General features: G+C 41.7%; 1 protein-coding gene across 1 annotated transcript in view; it reads right to left on the bottom strand.

Annotated features, from left to right (window-relative positions):
- Positions 1 to 21,719, bottom strand: part of LOC137641656 (uncharacterized) — a 57,681-nt gene extending 35,962 nt beyond the window's left edge. Inside the window, exons 1-2 of the mRNA XM_068374410.1 lie at positions 21,473 to 21,719; positions 7,701 to 10,446 (exon numbers count right to left, since the gene is read on the bottom strand). Coding sequence (XP_068230511.1) covers positions 7,701 to 10,417 — 2,717 coding nt within the window. The 5' untranslated portion in view covers positions 10,418 to 10,446; positions 21,473 to 21,719. The remainder of the gene's footprint in view (positions 1 to 7,700; positions 10,447 to 21,472) is intronic.
- Between the last annotated feature and the right edge of the window lie 427 nt (positions 21,720 to 22,146).

Here is a 22,146-nt window from a genome sequence, read left to right as displayed (position 1 = left end):
TGAGCAATAAACTGTCGGTTTGTTTAGGAGAGTGGCAAACATGTCTATTATGAGGGAACCCCACAAAGTCAGGAGTTCCTTTGCCACTAAAGGATTCAGAAGACCATGCTTGTAGTCATATATACCCTAAGGAAGCTACTAAAGGAACCTTCCATCTGGACGACATGGCCTGAGCCCAAAAATATATATATATACAGTGGAACCTCTACATACGATTGTCCTAACATACGAATTTTCCAACATCCGAAGTAAATTTCGACCAAATTTCTGTCTCGACACCCGAAGTGTTGCTCCAACATACAACGTAAATCATACGCGTATGCGTGGAATTTTCTTGAAAGTGTCGATTGCAGTTTCTTGTTGACGCCGCTAGACGGCAGCACATCGGAGGGACGCCAATCGAGCGTCTCCTTGATCAGTCCTCTCATCTCGTGCGCATCGTGTGGTTGTTCTCTATTCGCTCAGTTATTAACAGTGCTTTTTATCTTCCCTTTTCACATTTTGCTTTTGTGTTTTGTAATCATGGGTCCTAAAAAGCTTAGTTTTATGAATAGAACTTACCTGGCAGTTATATATACATAGCTAATAATCTCTACTTTCGGCAGAATTTTTCTAATCGCGGCAACCGCCTTGTGGTGGTTGGGTGGTTACACCTGTTAAAGGGTGGTACGAGGAATCATTCCCGCTTTCTGTTCTTCAGTTCATCTCTGCCGGGCGGATCGCTAACACGTTGGTCCGTCATTAAGAGTTTTTCTTCGCTTCCGCTGTTTTTGCTGTTCCAGTCTACTATTTGATGAAGTACACTGATTTGGGGTTTTGGCGATCGTGATTTTGTTATTTCTTTGCTTTTTTGCTGTTATCATTGAGTGAAAAAAGTCATTACCATGTCTGTGCGAATGAAGAATGTAAGGTGAGACTACCGAAAATGGCGGTAGACCTTCACACCGTGTGTTTGAATTGTAGGGGTTTTGAATGTGCCCTTAATAATAGGTGCGGGGAATGTAAAGTTTTGGATGAAAAGGATTGGTTGATTATGAAGCGCTATGTGCGTAAACTAGAGCTCGATAGAGTTAGGAGAGCTTCTAGGTCTAAATCTAAGTCTGTTAGTGGAAAGGAAGACGAACTTAGTGTAGATTTATCTTTTGAACCTTTAATTGATTCCTCTTTGGAAGTTGATCCTTCTCTTGAGTTAGTAACTCCTGCCCCTCCTACAGGATCCGTATCTGCGGATGACCCTCGGTACGCTAGTTTGGCTGCCGAGTTGAAGGCCATTAAAGAACAACTTGAGGCCTTTAAAGGTAAGAATAGTGAAAGTGCTTGTGTTAGTGCAGTGGAGGTGGCGACTGACCGAACCTGTCATTACCCTAGGCCTAAACCTCTACCAAGCTCTCAGGACCAAGGGAGAAGGTACGTCGACAACCGAAAGGGGGTGAGAGGTACGTACCCTCAGTCAGCCGTCTCCTCAGACAGTCCTGTTGCCGATTCCCAGGCTGTTCTTGACCGTCACGGAAAAGATGTGTCGGATGTGTTAATTTCTATTCCGAATTCTCCCAGACGTAAATGGAAGTTTGAAGCGTCAAGACCTACAAAGAGGAGATGGAACCGCGACGAACTGTCTCATTCTTTCTCTCCCGGTTCTAGCAGCTATGAACCTTGTCCGTAGGAGGACGATTTCGACTTCGTGCCTGTGAAAAGGACGAAGCCTAAGCCTGCAAGTCAGGATTTTACAGCCGAAAATCCTTCCCCTTCTATGAGTGTTATTCGTCAACCCTCCACTTCAGGACCGCAAGACCCAGCTGATGTTGCTAAATCCTTTGTCTGTCATGCAGGAACAACTTTTTACGTTAGTGAAAGCATTTAGCCGCCCTCACGCCCAGTCTGATAGACGTAAAGACGACTCTTTGCCTATTAAGAAGTCTACTTCTAAGAGAGAACGGAGTTCTTCTCCTAAGAAAACTTCTCTCTCTCGGCGCCAGGACGATGACTGTGCGCTTTCGAAAGGCGATACTTTTTCTCGATACCAGGACGATACGGTTTCTCGTTCTCGATACCAGGACGATACTATCTCTCGTTCTCGATGCCAGGACGATTCTGCCTCTCGTTCTCGATGCCAGAACGATACCGCCTCCCGTTCACGACGCCAGTACGATACCGCCTCTCGTTCACGACGCCAGGACGATACCGCCTTTCATTCACGACGCCAGGACGATACCGCCTCTCGTTCACGATGCCAGGACAATACCGCCTCTCGTTCACGACGCCAGGACGATACCGCCCCTCGTTCTCGTCACTAAGACGATACCGCCTCTCGTTCACGACGCCAGGACGATACCGCCCCTCGTTCACGACGCCAGGACGATACCGCCCCTCGTTCTCGTCACTAAGACGATACCGCCTCTCGTTCACGACGCCAGGACGATACCGCCTCTCGTTCGCGACGCCAGGACGATACCGCCTCTCGCTCACGACGCCAGAACGATACTGCCTCTCGTTCTCGACGCCAGGACGATACCAGCCTGCTTCTTCAGGACGATACTGCCTCTCGTTCCAAGGACTCTTCTAGCGCTGGGCGCCAGGACGCAAGCCATCTTTTGCAGGACGATTCCTTTGATTTGCCATTGTCAGATTCTAGGGAGCCTCCTTCTCATTCGAAGGATGTTGCAGATGTGGATCAGGACCTCGAGGAGGTCTCTGATGACGATGATAAACCTGCTGACGCTGCTGGAGATTACAAAGTTCTCTCTCGCTCCCTTCTTGAACTTTTTGGAGAGGAATTCCAACCTGCTGCCCCTCAATCTCCTCAATCCCAATTTAACAGAAAGAAGGCCAAGAAACAGTCGGCCTTCATCAAGATGAAACTGTCGATTTCCGCAAAGAAGGCTCTTGCGAAGATTGATGACTGGATGAAGGAGCGGAGACAAGCAGTTAAGACTTTCTTCTCATTTCCACCAGCTCGTCTTGCTTCAAAAGTTGGTATGTGGTATAAAACTGGGGAACCTTTGGGTCTGGGAGTACCTTCCTCCTCGAAGGGTGACTTCTCTGGCTTAGTGGACTCAGCTAGAAGGCATGCTCTCAACTCAGCCAAGGTCATGTGGTCGATGTCGGAGCTGGATCATCTCGTCAAAGGTATTTTTAGAGCCTTTGAGGTTTTTAGTTTTCTAGACTGGTCGCTAGGGACTCTGGCAAGGAAAACTGACCAGATGGAAGGAACTCAGGACCTTACCAGTATTATGTCCTGTATGGACAAGGCCCTCAGAGATGGGGCGAATGAGTTGGCTGCACTGTTCTCAGCTGGGATCCTAAAGAAGAGAGCCCTGCTTTGCTATTTTACTTCAAGGTCTGTTACCATTGCGCAGAAGTCTGAGCTTCTTTACGCCCCCGTCTCAACATCTTTTTCCCGAGTCCCTGGTTAGAGACATTACGCTTTCGCTGGCCCAAAAAGCCACCCTAGACCTATTACAGTACAGTATCTCGTTCAGCTCGTAAGCCCTTAGCAACCACTCCTTCTTCTTCGAAACGGGAGGAAAAGAAATTCCAGCAGCCCTTTCGGGGCAGGACTACTTCAAGACCAGATTTTAGAGGAAGAAGGCAAGAGTCAGGACCAAGATCAACCAGGGGTTCGTTCAGACCTCGCTCCAGAAAATGAAGTTCGTCTCCTCCAGACAGTGGGCGCAAGACTGTCAGGTTTTTGGCAGTCTTGGAAGAGGAGAGGGGCGGACACCTGGTCCCTCTCAGTCATCAAGGAAGGATACAAGATCCCCTTTCTGCAGAAACCTCCTCTCGCAGATGCTCCGCTGGCCTTAGTAGCCCGGTACACAGATCCGGGGAAACAGAAACATTCAATTTCTGTCTCTCCATCACTTTCATTCCCCACAACTCCGATCCATACATCACAGTTGGTACAATCACTTTCTCATATAGAACTCTCTTTACATTCATGCCCAACCCTCTATTTTTTACTACTCCCTTAACTGCCCCCAACACTTTGCAACCTTCATTCACTCTCTGACGTACATCTGCTTCCACTCCACCATTTGCTGCAACAACAGACCCCAAGTACTTGAACTGATCCACCTGCTCAAGTAACTCTCCATTCAACATGACATTCAACCTTGCACCACCTTCCCTTCTCTTACATCTCATAACCTTACTCTTACCCACATTAACTCTCAACTTCCTTCTCTCACACACCCTTCCAAATTCTGTGACTAGTCGGTCAAGCTTCACTTCTGTGTCTGCTACCAGTATAGTATCATCCGCAAACAACAACTGATTTACCTCCCATTCATGATCATTCTCGCCTACCAGTTTTAATCCTCGTCCAAGCACTCGAGCATTCACCTCTCTCACCACTCCATCAACATACAAGTTAAACAACCACGGCGACATCACACGTCCCTGTCTCAGCCCCACTCTCACCGGAAACCAATCGCTCACTTCATTTCCTATTCTAACACATGCTTTACTACCCTTGTAGAAACTTTTCACTGCTTGCAACAAACATTCCACCAACTCCATATAACCTCATCACATTCCACATTGCTTCTCTATCAACTCTATCATATGCTTTCTCCAGATCCATAAACGCAACATACACCTCCTTACCTTTTGCTAAATATTTCTCGCATATCTGCCTAACTGTAAAAATCTGATTCATACAACCCCTACCTCTTCTAAAACCACCCTGTACTTCCAAGATTGCATTCTCTGTTTTATCCTTAATCCTATTAATCAGTACTCTACCATACACTTTTCCAACTACACTCAACAAACTAATACCTCTTGAATTACAACACTCATGCACATCTCCCTTACCCTTATACATCACCAAATACGTCCAAAACAGAGTCAAAAAGCGAGAGAGAATTTTCAATGAACAGCCAGCTATGGCGGCAGGAGAAAATCTGAAGAAGTTGGGTATAGTTCTACCTGTTGTACCGCGAGGGGGCTAGTGTACACCTGGCATATCTGCGATATCCTGCGAGATTTTGAATTTCCTGCCGGCGTCAAGAGACTTTAGCCATTATATAACCAACGGGTAAGTTTTATATTTAAAAAGGACAAATATATACTTAAAAATAATATATAAAAATTAAAATACTTATGCTTAGTAAGTTAATATTTTATTTCTTGCAAAAGAAAATAATTCACATATTTGCAAGTCATACTCGTATTGACGTCATAGCAATGGCGGACTGATTTCCTTCAAGGCATTCAGATCTCGCCCTGCTAAGAGTTTACGTCACATGATTGTGACGTCATAATGTTTTTCCTTCCATTATATCTTTAAAAGTTGTTCGTTAGTTAATAAAGTAGGGGGAAAAAATTCCTTGATCCTATCCATTTCAATCTTACGAACATAGAAAAGAAAACAAATACACACATGCCCTCTGCTACATACTGTGTGGGAATCAAGAGCAGCTTGAAAGCCGGTCTAGCCCTACATACAAATTTTAACAACGGAGGAGCCATCTTGAAAATCAAGTTAAATTAAACTGTCCAAGTTGGACCAACAAAAAACCATCTTATTCGTGTGAAAAGGAAAATCCAATATCTTCGAAAGGCAGTTAGCGAAAGCCATAAACAATAAACAATGGGTACTTCACCAAATTTGTAGACAAAGCAAACCCACAACGAAACGAATTTCCGACGTGGTGACTCGATAAACGGCAGGGAATTTCTGAGGAATGTTGGGAATGGTTCCAGTTACCTATGAGAGATGGTGCTCATGTATGACCACTTACTCACCTGGCGGTGATTGCTGCGAAATTTGAATTTCTGCCGTGCGCGTGAAGAAACGCGGGATTAAGGTATATATATGTAACTACCAGGGAGGTTACATATTTAAAATCGGGTAGTTGCCGACTTGGAGAGGAAACTTTACCATTTTAAACAAAAACTAGTCCTCCAAAATTGGGTAAAATACCGATCTCAACAGGCAGGACTAAAATTAATGAAAATGCGTTCCGATTCCCTGTAAAAAACTAAAAAAACCATGAATTCTCGCATGAAAGGCTACCGACCGAAGCCGCTAACTAACACTGCCCAAATAGCCTAAATAAAAGACAAAATCATGCCAAAACATTGAATTAGATGTCCATAACACAAAAATAAGACTACAATTATTACAAGGAACTAATAGAAAGTCTTACAAAACAAAGTGATCCCAAGGAAGCGACACCAAAAGGCCGCATACACACCCGTAAGGGAGCGTCAACAAAGCGGCTGAGAGAAAAACCAACAAGGTTATTAAATGAACGTGTGTCGCTACCTAGCAATCCCCAACAGACAAATATAATACTCAACTTGGGAGCAGGGATCTCCAAAACGCCTGACATCTTCAAAAAGACAAAATAACACAGAGCTACGAAAAACACGTCCGAACGTTCACGGGTGCTAACAAGGAATGATGGGAGAAGGATAGGTAGTGGCGGTGGGGGGGGGGGGGGGGGGCAGTAGCTGTAGTGAACGACACCTCGTAGTAACGGGGAATTTTGATGAGGGAGAAGTCTAATTGGAAAGGGACCTCTGGTAGTGGTATCACTCGCCCCAGTTTTAATACAGACACCCTTTAGGGGTGAGCGAGCTTGATATATTTCTAGCATTCCATGCAACTTTTTCTTCTGGTATATTCAGCAGTATTTATACCTTTGAAATGGTGCTTTAAGGAGCATTTCACTGGGCGACACAGGTTCCTCGCCCAGAAATAGATTTTTCTTTCATCAAAATCCCTTTATTAGTCGAGATGTTATTCTTTCTTCTTTTTTGTACTGAAGACTTACTGTATTAGCCTGCTGTCTGTTAAATCTACCTTATTATTTTCATAATAAGCTTCAGTCCATAATGCCTCCTAATGTATTTACTTGCTATAATTTACTTTACCAAGGCCATATACTTAAACTGCTTAAAGGAATCTCTTAATGCTAAACCTAAATACAGTATATCACTGACTGGAACAAAGATTCCCCACAGCTCTTCATTTAAGTCGGTTTCATTTGAACTATGGAAATTGCAACAACAATAAAATCACTGAATTTTTTTTAACAACACTCAAAGAGAGTGAGGATAATTATACTGTACTAAGAAAACAACAGATATGAGGTAGTGAAAATCAAAGTTTTTACATTTGATGACTTTTTAGAGTTCCATCAATGAGGTAGTTATAGAACAAATAAGATTGCGATGACTTTGACATAATATATGAGAAAGGAAGAGGAACAATTGGTTAGAAAAGTAGCAGATACAGAATGACAAGGAAAACATACAGGATGGAAATCTCTTCAGATCAGAAGAGAACACAGAAACCTAAATTTCTGTTAACCCCATAAAAGGTAAAGCTAGCATGTATACTGTATATCATTCTCGATAATGATGAGGATAAATGGACATCTCTTGTCAAAATCATATCAAACGGCTGACACACTTACACCACTTTACATTCTTAGTTTGAAACATTAATTTCAATTAATTTCAATCACAAGTAGAATACATTTTCCTATTTATCAAAGGCAAAAAATGTTAAATATGGAAAACTTGAAGCTTTTGCACCCAAATTGTTTAACAAGGAAATTTAGATTCAAGCTGAGGAAAAATAAGAGATTAATGTGGCTTTCTAATTATTTGCCCCCGTAAGAGGTTTGTCTTATGTATACTGTATATGCCCATTGTAATTACAGTACAGTAAACATAAAAATAATTACCTTCCGTTGATTTGCTCCACTACGCCTACTATCCATTCCTTATGTTCATCTTTTGTTCCTTTAAGCGTTAACTCAAATTTGTCAGTATACTGCAAGTCGCATATATCTGACGGGGAGCAGTCGAACGGCACACCAAGAGTCAGACGAAGGGTTTTAACACTTTTCCAAATCTTATTTAAGCTTTGTTTGAAAGCTCTGACTGCATTGACAGTGTTAAGCCTTACACGAATACCCTTTAGCTTAAAACAGTAAGCCAAAACTTCTTTTTCTCCTAAACTACCAGTGAAATTGGTGAGTTGAGCCCATGGGTACAAGGTATTTATGAATTTATCCGATAGATTACTGCCATAGTAATTTTCATGATTCCAAAAGTGTAATTCAGTCAAAACTGGGTCAATTTGTTTTTTGGCCCTTCTACGTTTCATCTTCTGATCTTTGATTTCTTCCAATGTCGGCAACAGGTCTTTGATATCGTATGGATCAACATTAACTGGGATTTCAATTTTTAGAGTTTCTAAAGCAGGATTAAGATGACAATAAACTTTGAGCCCAGAAACAGCATTTTCCTCATTCAAAGACCAATGAGATAGGGGTAATTTGTCAATAATTTTGCGACCTGCAGAACCATTTCTCAAGGTTTCTAAATAAAAATTCCACCAAAAGTTGAAATCATCATGAGGAACATCAATTTTCTCCAAAATCTCAAATATATGATATATTTCTTTATCTTTCAATTTCTGTGTAATTGCCATACTTCCAGTCATATATTTGACAACTTCTTGTAAATTTCGCCATTCACTTTTTTCTTCCACTTCAGAATCAATTTCGTCAAATGAGAGCTTTTTATAGCTGGCAAAAGTTGCACTGTCAGCTAAGTATGCCCCAGCTAGGTATTCCATTTGTGTTTTATGAAGAAATGCAAATTTTCTCTTTTGCAAAGACTCATTTTCATCTGTTTCACAATACAAATAGGTGGATAAGAAGTTAATTACATCAACTGATCTACTTCGACATTCTTTCTTTAGACTTCTGAATTCCTCCTCTGTCAGCAACAATAAATCTCCTTCCAGGAGCAGTGACCAAGCTTGCTGACCTAAACAGAACGTCACCTCATTAAGCTCTTTCTCAAGCCTCCCTCTGCCCTGTTTTTCTAACCGTTCACTTAACCTTTTTTGACAAAGGTTGAAGATTTCTAGATATAACATGGTAGCTGAAGCAATTCTAAAAACAATTGTGCTGTCTTCCCTCCAAAGATATATAAGAAGAGAAAGAGTCAATGGAAGTTTTAAATGTTCATCTAAAACTTTTCCAGTTGTTTCCATATACTGCAAAAATGAACTAAGTTCCTTTTGACGGCGCTGTTCATTTTTCTCCACTGCAGCAAATACTTTCTCTGAAAAAATTTTTAAACCCCTTTCATCGAAGCCACATACCTGAATTTCGAGGAAAGAAACAGAAAATTTCCTAGAGATGCAAAGTACATCGTCTTTATATTCAGGACGAGTGGTCACAAGAATTCGTTTATCGGAGAATTTACAGAAAATATCATTTACCAACTCTAGAGATATTCCTCTCTTGGCTTCATCAAAACCATCTATAACTACAAGTATACCAAGATCCTTCAATGTCGGTATAATGTCCCCATGTTGAAGAGTCTTACAAGTTTGCACCATACATTCTTCTGTTAAGAATGTTAGCAGTGATTTTGATCGAACTCTGCGAATTTCAACAAAGATGATTAAATCAAAATCATCAATACCAATTATGCTTCTATCACTATTGCTTTTGCACCATTCGTGGATAACAAAATGACATAAAGAAGTCTTGCCACAGCCAGCCAATCCATGCATCACAAGAGCAGAAGGTTTCTGTTCTGTACCTTTTATCTTTTTAGTAACGGTGAATATATCTTCTATTTCAATATTATGCCTGCTGTGCTCTATTTTCAAAGGTGTAAAGATTGTATCAACTTGATACCTACTCAAGGCAGTGTTCTCCATCTCTTCCTCTGTCATCCAAATGCAGGGATTCAGAATTCGTAATTTGCTGTAAGAAGAATAAAACTCTTCTTTTCCCTTGTGTATCATGAAAAACTTTAAATCTTTTCTAAATTTCTCCACATCTTTTAAATATGTATCTAAATCTATATGCTCAATTTTGGCACAAACAATACCCTGTATGGCAGATTCCATATTGTTTACATCATCTGAGAAGTCTTTATCAACAACATCACCAACCCCAACATATATATCTTTAAGAATTCTTTTCAGATTATCAGTCAGAGGACTAAGTTCATCAGAATCAATTCCATATTTATGGCAAATTTTGTTTCTCATCTTCTTTAATTCTTCGACAGCCGTTGTTGCAGTGTTGCTCAGCTTGTTCCAGAGATCTTTGCATGCTTCTGTCATGATGACACAAGCAAAAGATATGTCAAATTCTGCATCATTTAAGTTTCCTTCTAGAAATTCCACATGCAATTTTGTGATTCTATCCTTTATATTTCTTTTACTCCATCCTATATCTATAAAGTACTGATGCAAACTTTTATTTCCTCCATCAGATTTCAGTGATGGGTGTGAATACATAGCTCTTACAACATCACGCATGGCATGTTCTCCAACTGAATTTACGCATTTGAATAATTTACTGAAATTGAAGTCATCTTCATTGAATCCTTGTGGCCAACAGGGGGAATGTAATTCATCTGCTGCCATTTTGCTGTGTAATATTCTTCTGGCTGGACCTGCAAAATTCAATTACTCATTAAGACTTGGTAAAATGAGAAAAACTTTTGAATACAGTAAAATAATGACGTAGTATAAATTGAGTAATTTGATGAAGATAACAATTAATGTGCAAAAAAATCAGGCATGGGTCCAAGTACTGGCCTGGTATGAAATTTTGAGTATTTGTACTTGAGTTTTTCAAATTCAATGTACGGCACTTGCAAATGGCCAAATAGTAATTGAAAAATCAAGTATGTTTTTAAGTACATTACATACTTAGTAGGGTGCATTGCATAACTAATTGTATAACAAAGGCTGCACTAATAGTGACTAACTTGACTAAAATATGTGGAGTTTTTGTTACTGTATAATGAATTATGTATGTCAATACTAAACATACATAAAGTTTAATTAAAATCATGTAACATCTACTGTTGTGCATCAACAGAATATTGGTCAATTATCGTGCAATCAATTCGTGAATGAACCTACGACAACCTGTTCTCTTCCTGTCTGTATCTGCAGGCATCATGATCAGTTCTGTACTGCAGAGTGTTTAGTCTTTGAGTAACCATCATTCATAACAGTGCTAATGTTGTTATGGAATCACCCAAGTACTCGGGCATATAGAGCCACTTCAAGTTGCTAGAGGATACCTCTGGCACATTCAAGGCAATCTCCAAGGAGTGTGCTTGTGATATATCATGCTCCAGAAAGGTTACATCCAATCTTCACAAACACATGAAGGTAACCTAAGTTTCTTAACCCAACGGGTACTACATTTAGATTTTTATTGATGCATTATGAGTTGTTGAAGGACGGCGCCGATATTATCAATGCTTTATTTTCGAATTTGGCGGGATTCTTTCTCTTACGATACTCAACAAAAACTGGATGATGCACTATTGCTCTATGTGGCGTACTCTTGTGCCATTTTCTGCTTTGTTGAAAGCCCTTACTTTAATGGCTTATTTAATTAAACTGACCCTCATTATCAGATGCCTACAAGCAGCACATAGTCAACAAATTTCTACAAGACAAGCTCTCATAGGTGAAGGAAAAGGTTAAAAAAGAAATCTATGGAGTAAAAACACCGTATCCCTAACACTTGATACAGTATGTGGTCTAGCCGTCAGATCAGATCATACTTAGGCATCACAGCTCATTATATTACAAACGGGTCATTTGAAAATGTAGTGCTAGCTTGCAAATGCTTCCAGGGACGCTATACTGCATGCAACATCATAGAGTATGAACGGATCATCAAGGATTTTGATATAGGCTCCAAAATTACAAACATCATAACTGACAATGCTAATAATATGATGACTGCATTTTTTGGGCTCAGCCATGTCGTCCTGAAGGAGGTTCCTTAAGGTAGCTTTCTGAGGGATATTTTGCTACAGTGATACTCCCAGAGAATTAACCATAGGTCTCCAGAATTCTAACTCCTGGCGAGGGTATCCTTAATATATCGTTAAGGATATCGCATAATATCAGGGGACGTATTTTTTGATACGACACATAGCAATCTTACCCCGAAGAGTGGCGAACGAAGGGGAGCCGTTATCAAGGTACCCGGTGGACCCCTCCCTGTACTACTACGGCCCATTATTCCTTTGAACGTAACATTTAAGCTAGGTGCTCTCCCACGTTTCTCTCGGTGTTGTTACTGTTTTCTGGAATATTATCATGCAATCTCCAGCATCTTCAGCCTCTGGAAAGTTGAGTATTTAATCTTTCCTGTGTATAATTTACAGCTCCCTTCTCGCAGTTAAATCAACATAATTTAGGTGTGTTAAGTGGAGCACTGCCATCACCAGAGGCGGCCATTTTGAGACCGCAGTCGCATGTCATAAATGCAATTATTTAGTTAGTAGTGCGACGTTCCCGGTATTTAGCTATAAAGAAAGTTTCTAGCTAGTTAGGCAAAATTATACTAGTGAAGATTGCATATATATATTTCCTTTTCCAAAATATAACTCTTCTTTCGTATATGATAGGACCCCGGAGGTATCACTTGTAGCCGCGGTCCCCACTCAAGTTAGGTTAGCCTAACCTGTTTGGTATACATTAGTAATTTTAATCCTATTGTTTAACCTCTAGTATCGTTTCTATTAATTTGGTCTGGGATATATATATATATCCCCTAGAATTATTGGTATAATTCGATACACTGTCTGGGATATATATATATATCCCCTAGAATTATTGGTATAATTCGATACACTTCTCTTTTAGAGAAAAGAGGATAAACCCTTCTTCACCCCTGAGTGCCGCCATCCCAAGCAGCAACCCTATCTTCCGTCATCGCCAACGAGTAGTTAACTCCGGCTTGACTCGGATAGTGTATTACCGTCAATCTTCTTCGCCCCCGAATATCCCGGCTTTGAAGTACGACAGTAACTCAGGGTGTATTGTCTTGCAGCCGACAATGTCATCGACAGGGGAATCGTGATTCCTCCGCCAGCCATGACGTTGTCGGCAAAGGAAGCTATGCTATACTTCCCTAGTTTACAACCGAAAGTAGGCGGCATAATTGCTGCCGCCTTTCCCCCTTGTAGACTATAAGACATGTCTTATAAGCGACAATGTCGCCGGCAGGAGAATTTTTATTCCCCTGCCGCCCACGACAGCGTCGACTCAGGAAGCCATGCTTCCTTGGTTTACAGCCGAAAGTGGACGGCATACTTGCCGTCACCTTTCTCCCCTGTAAACTATAAGACCCTTTTCCCTCCCCCTTCTGTCCTTTAGTGTCGGCCTAGCCGTCACAAATTTCCTTTGGCCGGTATTCTACAATCATCCCCGCTTGCCGGGCTGACCGAGTTGCCGGCCGGGTTCCTACAAGCGGCGGTTAGGTTACCGCCTCGACCAGCTCCCCCTTATGTCCTTCCCTAACGGAAGCGAATGCCCCGGGGGAAAGGCTGAGCCAGCCCTGATGGCTGCCGATAGGAAACCCATTATACTGTTGAGAATTCTTCAGTCCTCTCTTGGACTGCCATCCACAAAACCTGGCAACCGGCAGCAGAATTTGTGGCTGGATGGAAGCTAGATTCAAATGCATTCCTCCCCTTCCATTAGAACTCTCATTCTGGGAAAGAGGCTGTAGGAGGCAGTAGCCCCCTACACTTCCAATAATTGTACTAAACTATAATAATACGGAATCCTCCTTTCCATTCTTTCTCTCTCCCTATCAGTTAGTGCTGCCAGGCACTAGCCTAACCCCGGTAGTATACCGGTAAAACTACAGTATATGACAATACAGTAGCCAGTACTTCTGCAGTATAATAATACAGCAGTTTGAAAACTACAGTATACAATGATACAGTAGTACAAGTAATTCTAACATACTCTGAGTATCCTTTCACAGTCTATTGTTGGGACCGAATAAAATGTTGAGGTGAGGTATTCCTTCAACATCCTGATGAATCCTTGGATCATCGGGACTCTTAAAAATCACCGATTCAGTATTAATATTCTGCAAGTGGAGGAGTTAGTGTAAATATTCACCGACTCCAGCTCTATGTACGGGAGTTATTCCACTCTGTATTTTCCCTCATAGGGAAATTAAAATATTAATCTCGACGGAGGTAACACAAATTGCCTGGAGAGGAAACAGATATGTGTCTTTCCTATTTCCTTTCTAGCTTACCTGTCCTAAGCTATTAAATATAATAGTAAGCAATACTATTTTTAAATATATGCATTTATATCAATGATATAAATAACCCTATACTCGTTTCACCTTTTCTTTCCTTACAGGAAGAGCCAACGGTGAAGTGTGCAGTCGTGTTCTGCAACCATAAGAGTAAGGACTTTTGTGGGCATATGATGTGCAGGTCTCATGCCACCTACTCCATCGTATCTAAATCCCTGAAGTATTGGGACCCAAAGGGTTGCGCCATCTGCTCGGCTCTGATGACCGAGGGATTTGGAGAAGATATCCCTGACACTACAGAGTCAAGGGATACAGCAAGAGAAACTCTTCGGAGGTGGGTAAGAGGGTTCCAGAAGAACTCTCCGGGACCTTACCTACCTGATGAAGCTATAAGGTGCCTTCTGTTTCATAAGGCCCAATCCAACGCGGTTGTGCCCCAGGTACAGGTCAAGCCTCCCTTCATCCAACTGACAGTGAATGCAGATATTAATAAGGTACTTGAAGGCATGGACATCCACCACGAACGGATGTCGGAGGTGTCTATGGACACCGAAAAGGACCTTCTACAAGAAGACCCTGAAGAAGATGTGGTTCAACCACCTACGGAGGAAGAAGGATCCGTGTCAACGGTAACTGAGGACCCTCAGTTTTCCGTGACGGCATATCAACCTGTGCTGTCAACCTCTTCAGCCCCAAACTCCCCATCCGAATCCGCTGATTGCCAGGAGCGAAGTGCTCCTAGAGTCGATTCAGCAGATGATGGCACTGTTCTGCAAGGAACAGCAGGAGATTAAGCAAGATCTCAAAGAGACGAAGAAAGAGGTAAGAGTAAGTGAAACGCCCTGGCGTTTTCAGAGGCTTTTCTAAGCCTCTCAAGGTCTCTGATTTACCTTAATGCTCCGAAACCAACCCCTGGAGGTACATGGAGCATATGCCCATGATGGATGGGAAGCTCTATATCTCCCGAGAAGTTTGGGGCCAAACCCCTGGAAGATCTTCAATTCTGGCTTAGCCTTTCGGCGTACCCAGACGGTTACGTGAGACTGCGGGATGAACCAGCATCCTGTGAGGAGACGGAACCGAAGGAAGTCATCGTCTTCGAGCATAACAAGGCACAACCTCTCCTGTCCAAGACCCTAAAGGGAGCCGGATACACCAACTCCAAAGTCTCAGCATTGAGCAAGAGGCATCCTACCTTCATTGCTCCTTCCTCCAGAGCCTTCCCCTCCTCAGTGAAAGCTCTTGACTGTGTCATAAAAGCAGTCGATGATGGCAAACCATGCCCAGTGCTAGAAGTATGCAGACCATTATCTCTAGCCATGCCTACCTGCGAGGAGAAGTGGGTTCATCTAACCTTCTCAGTCTCTAAACTGGATCCGGAGATAGCAGGTCAGCAGTTCAATGAGAACCTTCCAAAACTGCCGGAGCATCTTTTGAGAAGGGAACAGGAGACAAAAGAGAGATTAGCCGCTTCTTTGTCTCTTCAGAACTGCATGGAAATGTGTGCAGGCCTTTCCAATGCCCCAGACATGTACATGGTCTTAGCCAAGACGTGAAGGACTTGTATGCCTTCATTAGGTCCAGGAGGGCCTGTAGAGAGCATGTGTTTGCCGCAGCAACGGTCAAACACGAACCCAGGAGGCTGATTACTTCATGTATCTGGGGCAAGGACCTCTTTCCACAAGATGTGGTTCAGGAGGTCATTGCCAAAGCCGCCACGGAGAATAGGAACCTTCTCCAGAAGTGGGGCATGTCTTCCAAGAGGAAATCATCCTCAGACGCTGGTCCCCAACCTAAAAACAGGAAAACAAAGAAACCACGCAGACCTGCACAACTTCCAACCATGACCATGGCCACAGTGTTCCAAATGGTAGCTCAACCGCAAACCACCTTTCAGATGGTACCTCAACAGCTAGTAGCTCAATCGCCTGCGTTTAATCCAGGCTTTGAGAGGCACACAACTACCTTTCGCCCCCTCAAAGGTAGAGGCTCAAAAAGAGGGTCCTCAAGAAACCCTTCAAGGGGTAAAGGAGGATGCGGTTACGGAAACAGATCCTCAGGAACATCTCAGCAATGAGAGGCTCTAGGTAGGAGGGAGACTCTTTCACTTTTGGGATCGTTGGACCTTCGATCCCTGGGCCCACAGCCTAATCAAGAATGGACTCGGTTGGAAATAGAACAAAATTCCACCCCTTTTCCGCAATTCTTCCAACACTCCACCCCCTTATTGGAAGAATATACCTCAGAACTCTTGAACAAAAAGGTAATAAGGAAAATGAAGTCCATCAAATTCCAGGGAAGGCTGTTTTGTGTTCCCAAGAAGGACTCGGACAAACTCAGTGTCATTCTAGACTTGTCTCCACTCAACAGGTTCATCGAGAACAACAAGTTCCGGATGCTTACCTTACAACACATAAGGACCCTTCTACCAAAAGGGGCGTACACAGTCTCAATAGACATGGCAGATGCTTACTGGCACCTACCAGTCAGCCGCCCCTTCTCCTCCTACCTAGGATTCAGGCTACAGAAGACGATGTATGCCTTCACAGCCATGCCCTTTGGGCTATGTTATTCACGAAACTCGCTGATACAATCGTCCAACAGCTACGCTTAGAAGGAATTCAGGCAGTGGCATACCTGGACGATTGGCTGGTGTGGACAGCATCCAAGACAGCCTGTCTATAAGCAGCCACAAAGGTGATACAGTTCCTGGAACACCTAGGCTTCAAGATCAACCGCAAGAAGTCTCGCCTTTCTCCAGCTCAAGAGTTTCAATGGTTAGGAATCCTTTGGAACTTAAAGTCTCTCCATTCCACCGAAGAAGAGGAGAGAGATAGCAGGATCTGTCAAGAGACTACTGAAACTCTAGAAGATTTCAAGATGCCAACAGGAAAGAATACTGGGTTCTCTCCAATTTGCAGCAGTGACAGACCCAGTGCTAAAAGCACAATTAAAGGATGCGTCAGGAGTCTGGAGAAGATACGCATCAAACGCTCGAAGAGATCAACAAAAGTTGACACCGACCCTATTGCGCACTGTTCTAAGGCCGTGGTCAACAGTCAAGAGCCTGACACGAACAATTCCATTACAACCACCTCAACCATCAGTGGTAATACACACAGATGCCTCCCTAGAAGGATGGGGAGGCCATTCCCAAAAAATGAAAGTGCAGGGGAATTGGTCGCACCAGTTCAAAACCTTTCACATCAACATATTGGAAGCTATGGCAGTCTTCCTAACGTTGAAGAAGCTATCCCCTCGCAGATCAGTCCACATCAGACTGGTCTTGGACAACGAGGTGATAGTAAAATGTCTAAACCGACAAGGCTCGAGATCACCTCACATCAATCACGTGATGCTAGCCATCTTCCGCCTGGCAAGGAAGAGGAGATGGCACTTATCAGCAGTTCACCTGCAAGGGTTCCGCAATGTGACGGCGGATGCTCTATCCAGGCGAAAGCTGATAGAGACAGAATGGTCCCTAGATGCAGACTCATTCTCCTTCATCTTGGAAAAAGTCCCAGAACTGCAGATCGACCTCTTCGCAACGAGCGATAACAAGAAACTACCTCGATATGTAGCCCCTTACGAGGACCCTCAAGCAGAAGCGACAGACACCATGTCTCCCGATTGGAACAGATGGAATCAAATCTATCTGTTCCCACCAACCAATCTCCTGCTGAAGGTCTTCAACAAGCTAAGATCCTTCAGAGGAACAGCAGCAGTAGTGGGCCCCAAATGGCCCAGAAGCAATTGGTTCCCTCTAGTTCTAGAACTGAAACTGAAGCTGTTCCCTCTACCGAGCCCAGTTCTATCCCAACTGGTTTCGAAGTCGACTGCCTACGCTTCATACTCGAGAACCAACAACCTACATCTCATGATTTTCTCGCCTCAGCAGCCTAGAAAAGGTTTTGGATCTCAAAAAACAACATCAACTTTATAGAAGAATACAAGTCAAGTTCAACTAGGAGACAATATGAATCGTCTTGGAAGAAGTGGGTTTCCTTCATGAAAACAAAGAAACCGACAGAAATATCAATGGATTTCTGTCTCTCCTTCTTCATCCACCTACATGAACAAGGCCCGGCTTCCACCACAATAACTGCGTGTAAGTCAGCTTTGACTAGACCTCTTCTTTACGCCTTTCAGGTGGACCTTTCAAATGAAATCTTCAATAAGATACCAAAAGCATGCGCTAGACTCAAACCAGCAACCCCTCCAAAGCCCATATCATGGTCATTGGACAAGTCTTGCACTACGCTTCGAACATGAACAACGAGGATTGCACCCTAAAGGATCCAACACAGAAAGTGATATTTCTGTTTGCTATAGCCTCAGGGGCTAGAGTTAGTGAAATAGTGGCCTTATCCAGAAATGAAGGCCATATTCAGTTCACAGAAGAGGGAGAACTGAACCTTTTCCCTGATCCTACCTTTCTCGCCAAAATCGAGCTGCCCACCAAAAGGTGGGGTCCTTGGAGAATCTGCCCTCTGAAGGAAGATGTCTCTCTATGTCCAGTAGAGGGTCTTAAGGTCTATCTTCGAAGAACTTCAGACTTCCAGGAGGGACAGCTCTTCCGAGGTGGAACCTCAGGATCAAACCTATCCCTAAGACAACTGAGGGCGAAACTCACCTACTTTATTCGCAGAGCGGATCCTGACAGTACACCTGCAGGTCACGATACAAGAAAAGTTGCTTCTTCGTTGAACTTCTTTCAACACATGGACTTTGATAGCCTCCGCTCATATACGGGTTGGAAATCATCCAGAGTCTTCTATAAACATTATGCGAAGTAAGTGACAAGATAAAACACTTTGTGGTGGCAGCAGGTAGTGTCATAAAACCTGTCGTCTAGTGCTGCGATGAACAGTGGGCTGTTTTGGGACTCAACAGTGCATCGGGTGAACAGGTGTTAGCACCTTCGAGTGTAACACCTTTTAGTAAAATCACTATGGTGATTTATGGACTGTTCTATATAGGTGCAGAATCTAACCAATAACACCAGTGCCGTGTGAACATTTGTACACAGTGTTGAAGCATATCCAACATCTAAGTGAAATCAAACAAATTAATTCCACATTATTGAGTGGCATTTAACAAATGAATTAATATATGTATATTCTTCCCTTACAGGTTAAAAAAAAAAAAATATATATATATATATATACTGTATATATATATATATATATATATATATATATATATATATATATATATATATATATATATATATACTAGGATGTTCACATATGCAAGCTAGATTCCTTCTCATGATACATAACTATATTTATTTTTGGCTATGAAAAAAAAATGTATGTGTCTTCTTTATCCTTAGATTTACAAAATAAAAATGTCCAGAGCCTTTCTATTTTCCTTTAAATAGAAATCTTATTAGTATAATTGCCCAAGAACAACCAGGTAATCTCGAAGAAGTTTCTCTCTTGTTCCTACGCAAATGCAAACTTTGAATCCTTTTAGTCGAAGTCGACAATTTCCCTGCAGGGGGCAGGAAGCCCTAAGTTAGTTCCAAACTTAGTGGATATGACATGTCGTCCTGATGGACACACCCTTCTTTCAAAAAGAAAAAAACAGGAAAGACCCCACCTGAAACTATGCTATCTGCGGCTATTCCGGCTAGAATGCAACAAGGAATAATGGGCCGTAGTAGTAAAGGGAGGGGTCCACCGGGTACCTTGATAACGGCTCCCCTTCGTTCGCCACTCTTCCCCCCTCAGAGTAAAATCTATTCGGGGTAAGATTGCTATGTGTCGTATCAAAAAATAAGTCCCCTGATATTATGCGATATCCTTAAAGATATATTAAGGATACTCGCGCCATGAGTTAGAATTCTGTAGACCTATGGTTAAAATCTCTGGGAGTATCACTGTAGCAAAATATCCCTCTGAAAACTACCTTAAGGAACCTTCCATTAGGACGAAATGGCTATCTCACCCAAAAATAGATTTTTCGCTTTGCTCAAAATCCGTTTTCTCAGCCAGGATTTCCTGATGCTATTTCAGAAGCAAACAATGATGCTGATGAGGAAGAAGGTCTCGATGATTTGGATGGTAATGGTACTGATACTGTTGAACAGTTGGAGATTTTACTAGTTAAGCATAATTCTTATTTTGCACATACACTGAACATTGCAACTGCTTGTGAAAGATGGCTTCAAAGAAGCAGGACAGTTAAATGTTACACCATGCATACAAACTGTATATTGTACTCCTACTAATACTTTAGTGCTCTCCAAAATGGAAAGATTAAGCATCAAGGATGCATTACCTTAAGCCCCTCTCTCTTTCTCATTCTCGGACAAGACCTAATTGGGGGAGAAAAGGCACTCATAAATTATTCTAATGTTATTATCTTCATAAAATATTTTATTTTTCCTAGGTTCCTTTCCTCACTGGGCTATCTTCCCTGTTGGAGCCCCTGGGCTTATAGCATCCTGCTTTTCCAAGTAGGGTTATAGCTTGGCAAGTAATAATAATACTAATACTACTAATAATAATAATCTGTATACTGTTGTAAAACAAACAGAAGATCCTGCCTGAATCTCCCACTGCTGATAAAATTTCAAAAACATCAGAAGATAAAATATGATAACAAACAAATTAAAAATATACCAGTAGAATAGGATATGGATAACTTGCGCAGTTTTCCGTGGATTCATTGTGCTTCCCAGAAAATAATTTATAAAGGGGTTGTTTTACCACGATTAACCATTTTCCCCAGTATATTTTCCCCACCCAAACCCTGGGTTCACACTGTGGGTCACCCCATTATTGGTGGATATAGATATATATATTTCACTAAATATTTATTTGCCATGAATAGGTGTCATTATCAAAGAAAATAATTTTTTTTTTCTTTAAGTAACACCTGTTTTTTATTAGAAAAGCTTGTCCTGACCGTAACTATAATAACTCTTTTAGTTTATTTCCTTTCCTCTCTTGGTATTTTTTTTATCCTGTTAGAGCCCTTGGGCTTATAGCATCCATCTGTTTACCTAGTCAACTAGTGTTGTAGATTGGGCAGTATTAATAATAATAATAATAATGAGCCTTTGTATATCAGCGGCCAGTTCATCTCATTTGGATTAAAAATTGACATCAACTAACCTAAATTTAATCGCCTAATCTAACCTACAAGCCATGTCCTTACCTACTCACCCAATGGGGGGGGGGGTAAGGCCCCCTCTGCCGTATCCCAAGTTTGCCGTAATCATATATACAGTGGCCGCTATCATACATACACCCCAATAGTCATAACATATTGTACTATTCTCGTAAAACACCCCAACAGTCATAACATATTGTCTTATTCTCGTAATAATGGCATAATTAGATATGTTATCTTCTGAGATATTTGATATTCCTTACCGTAAGTTAAGGGGCTCAAAACATCTCTTCCAAATACAACAGTAACCACATAAAGACTTAGATTCTTTCACTTCTGGTGTCATAACTCAAGTTTGCTCTGTACATGAGTGAATATTATCTCGCATTTTAACCATGATATGATAAGGATGACCTTCAGTACAAAAACTGATATCGAAGTTCGTTAAAAATATCCATTGTTGTCAGTTCAGACTGATCATGTTCGGTTCAAGTTCAAGTTTTGGGGGTGAGACATAGCCTTTTCGACGGCGCCTCCAAAGTTTATCATCTTATAGTTTTGTTTTTTCCTCCATATCAGGTTTAATACTTCTTTTTTTTCTTTTCTATATTTGTTTCACTAAATAAAAATAATCCTACTATTTTCTTTAGGTCTTCCTCGTATGGTTGTTGTAGCTAATTACTTCATTCCTTTCTTTTCTGTATTCCTAGCAAAACAACAAAAAATGTATCAAATCTTCCTCCTCATTTTCACAAAAATTAAAGTTTACATTCCCCCCATTGTGTCTATTTACAATATTTAGTTTTAAAGTATTAGTTCTTGTTCTAAAAAAATATCACTGAAGCAAATGTATTGTCATAAAGTAACTCTTCTTTAATTTCTTTCTTCCGCGTTCTATATATTTCTAAGCTCACTTTACTTACTATTTCTTCTTTCC

This window comes from Palaemon carinicauda, chromosome 5, assembly GCF_036898095.1.
Source record: "Palaemon carinicauda isolate YSFRI2023 chromosome 5, ASM3689809v2, whole genome shotgun sequence".
NCBI classification, from domain to species: Eukaryota; Metazoa; Arthropoda; class Malacostraca; order Decapoda; family Palaemonidae; genus Palaemon; species Palaemon carinicauda.
Note: the sequence above shows the minus strand (reverse complement) of the source record. Positions and strands in the feature narration are given on the sequence as shown.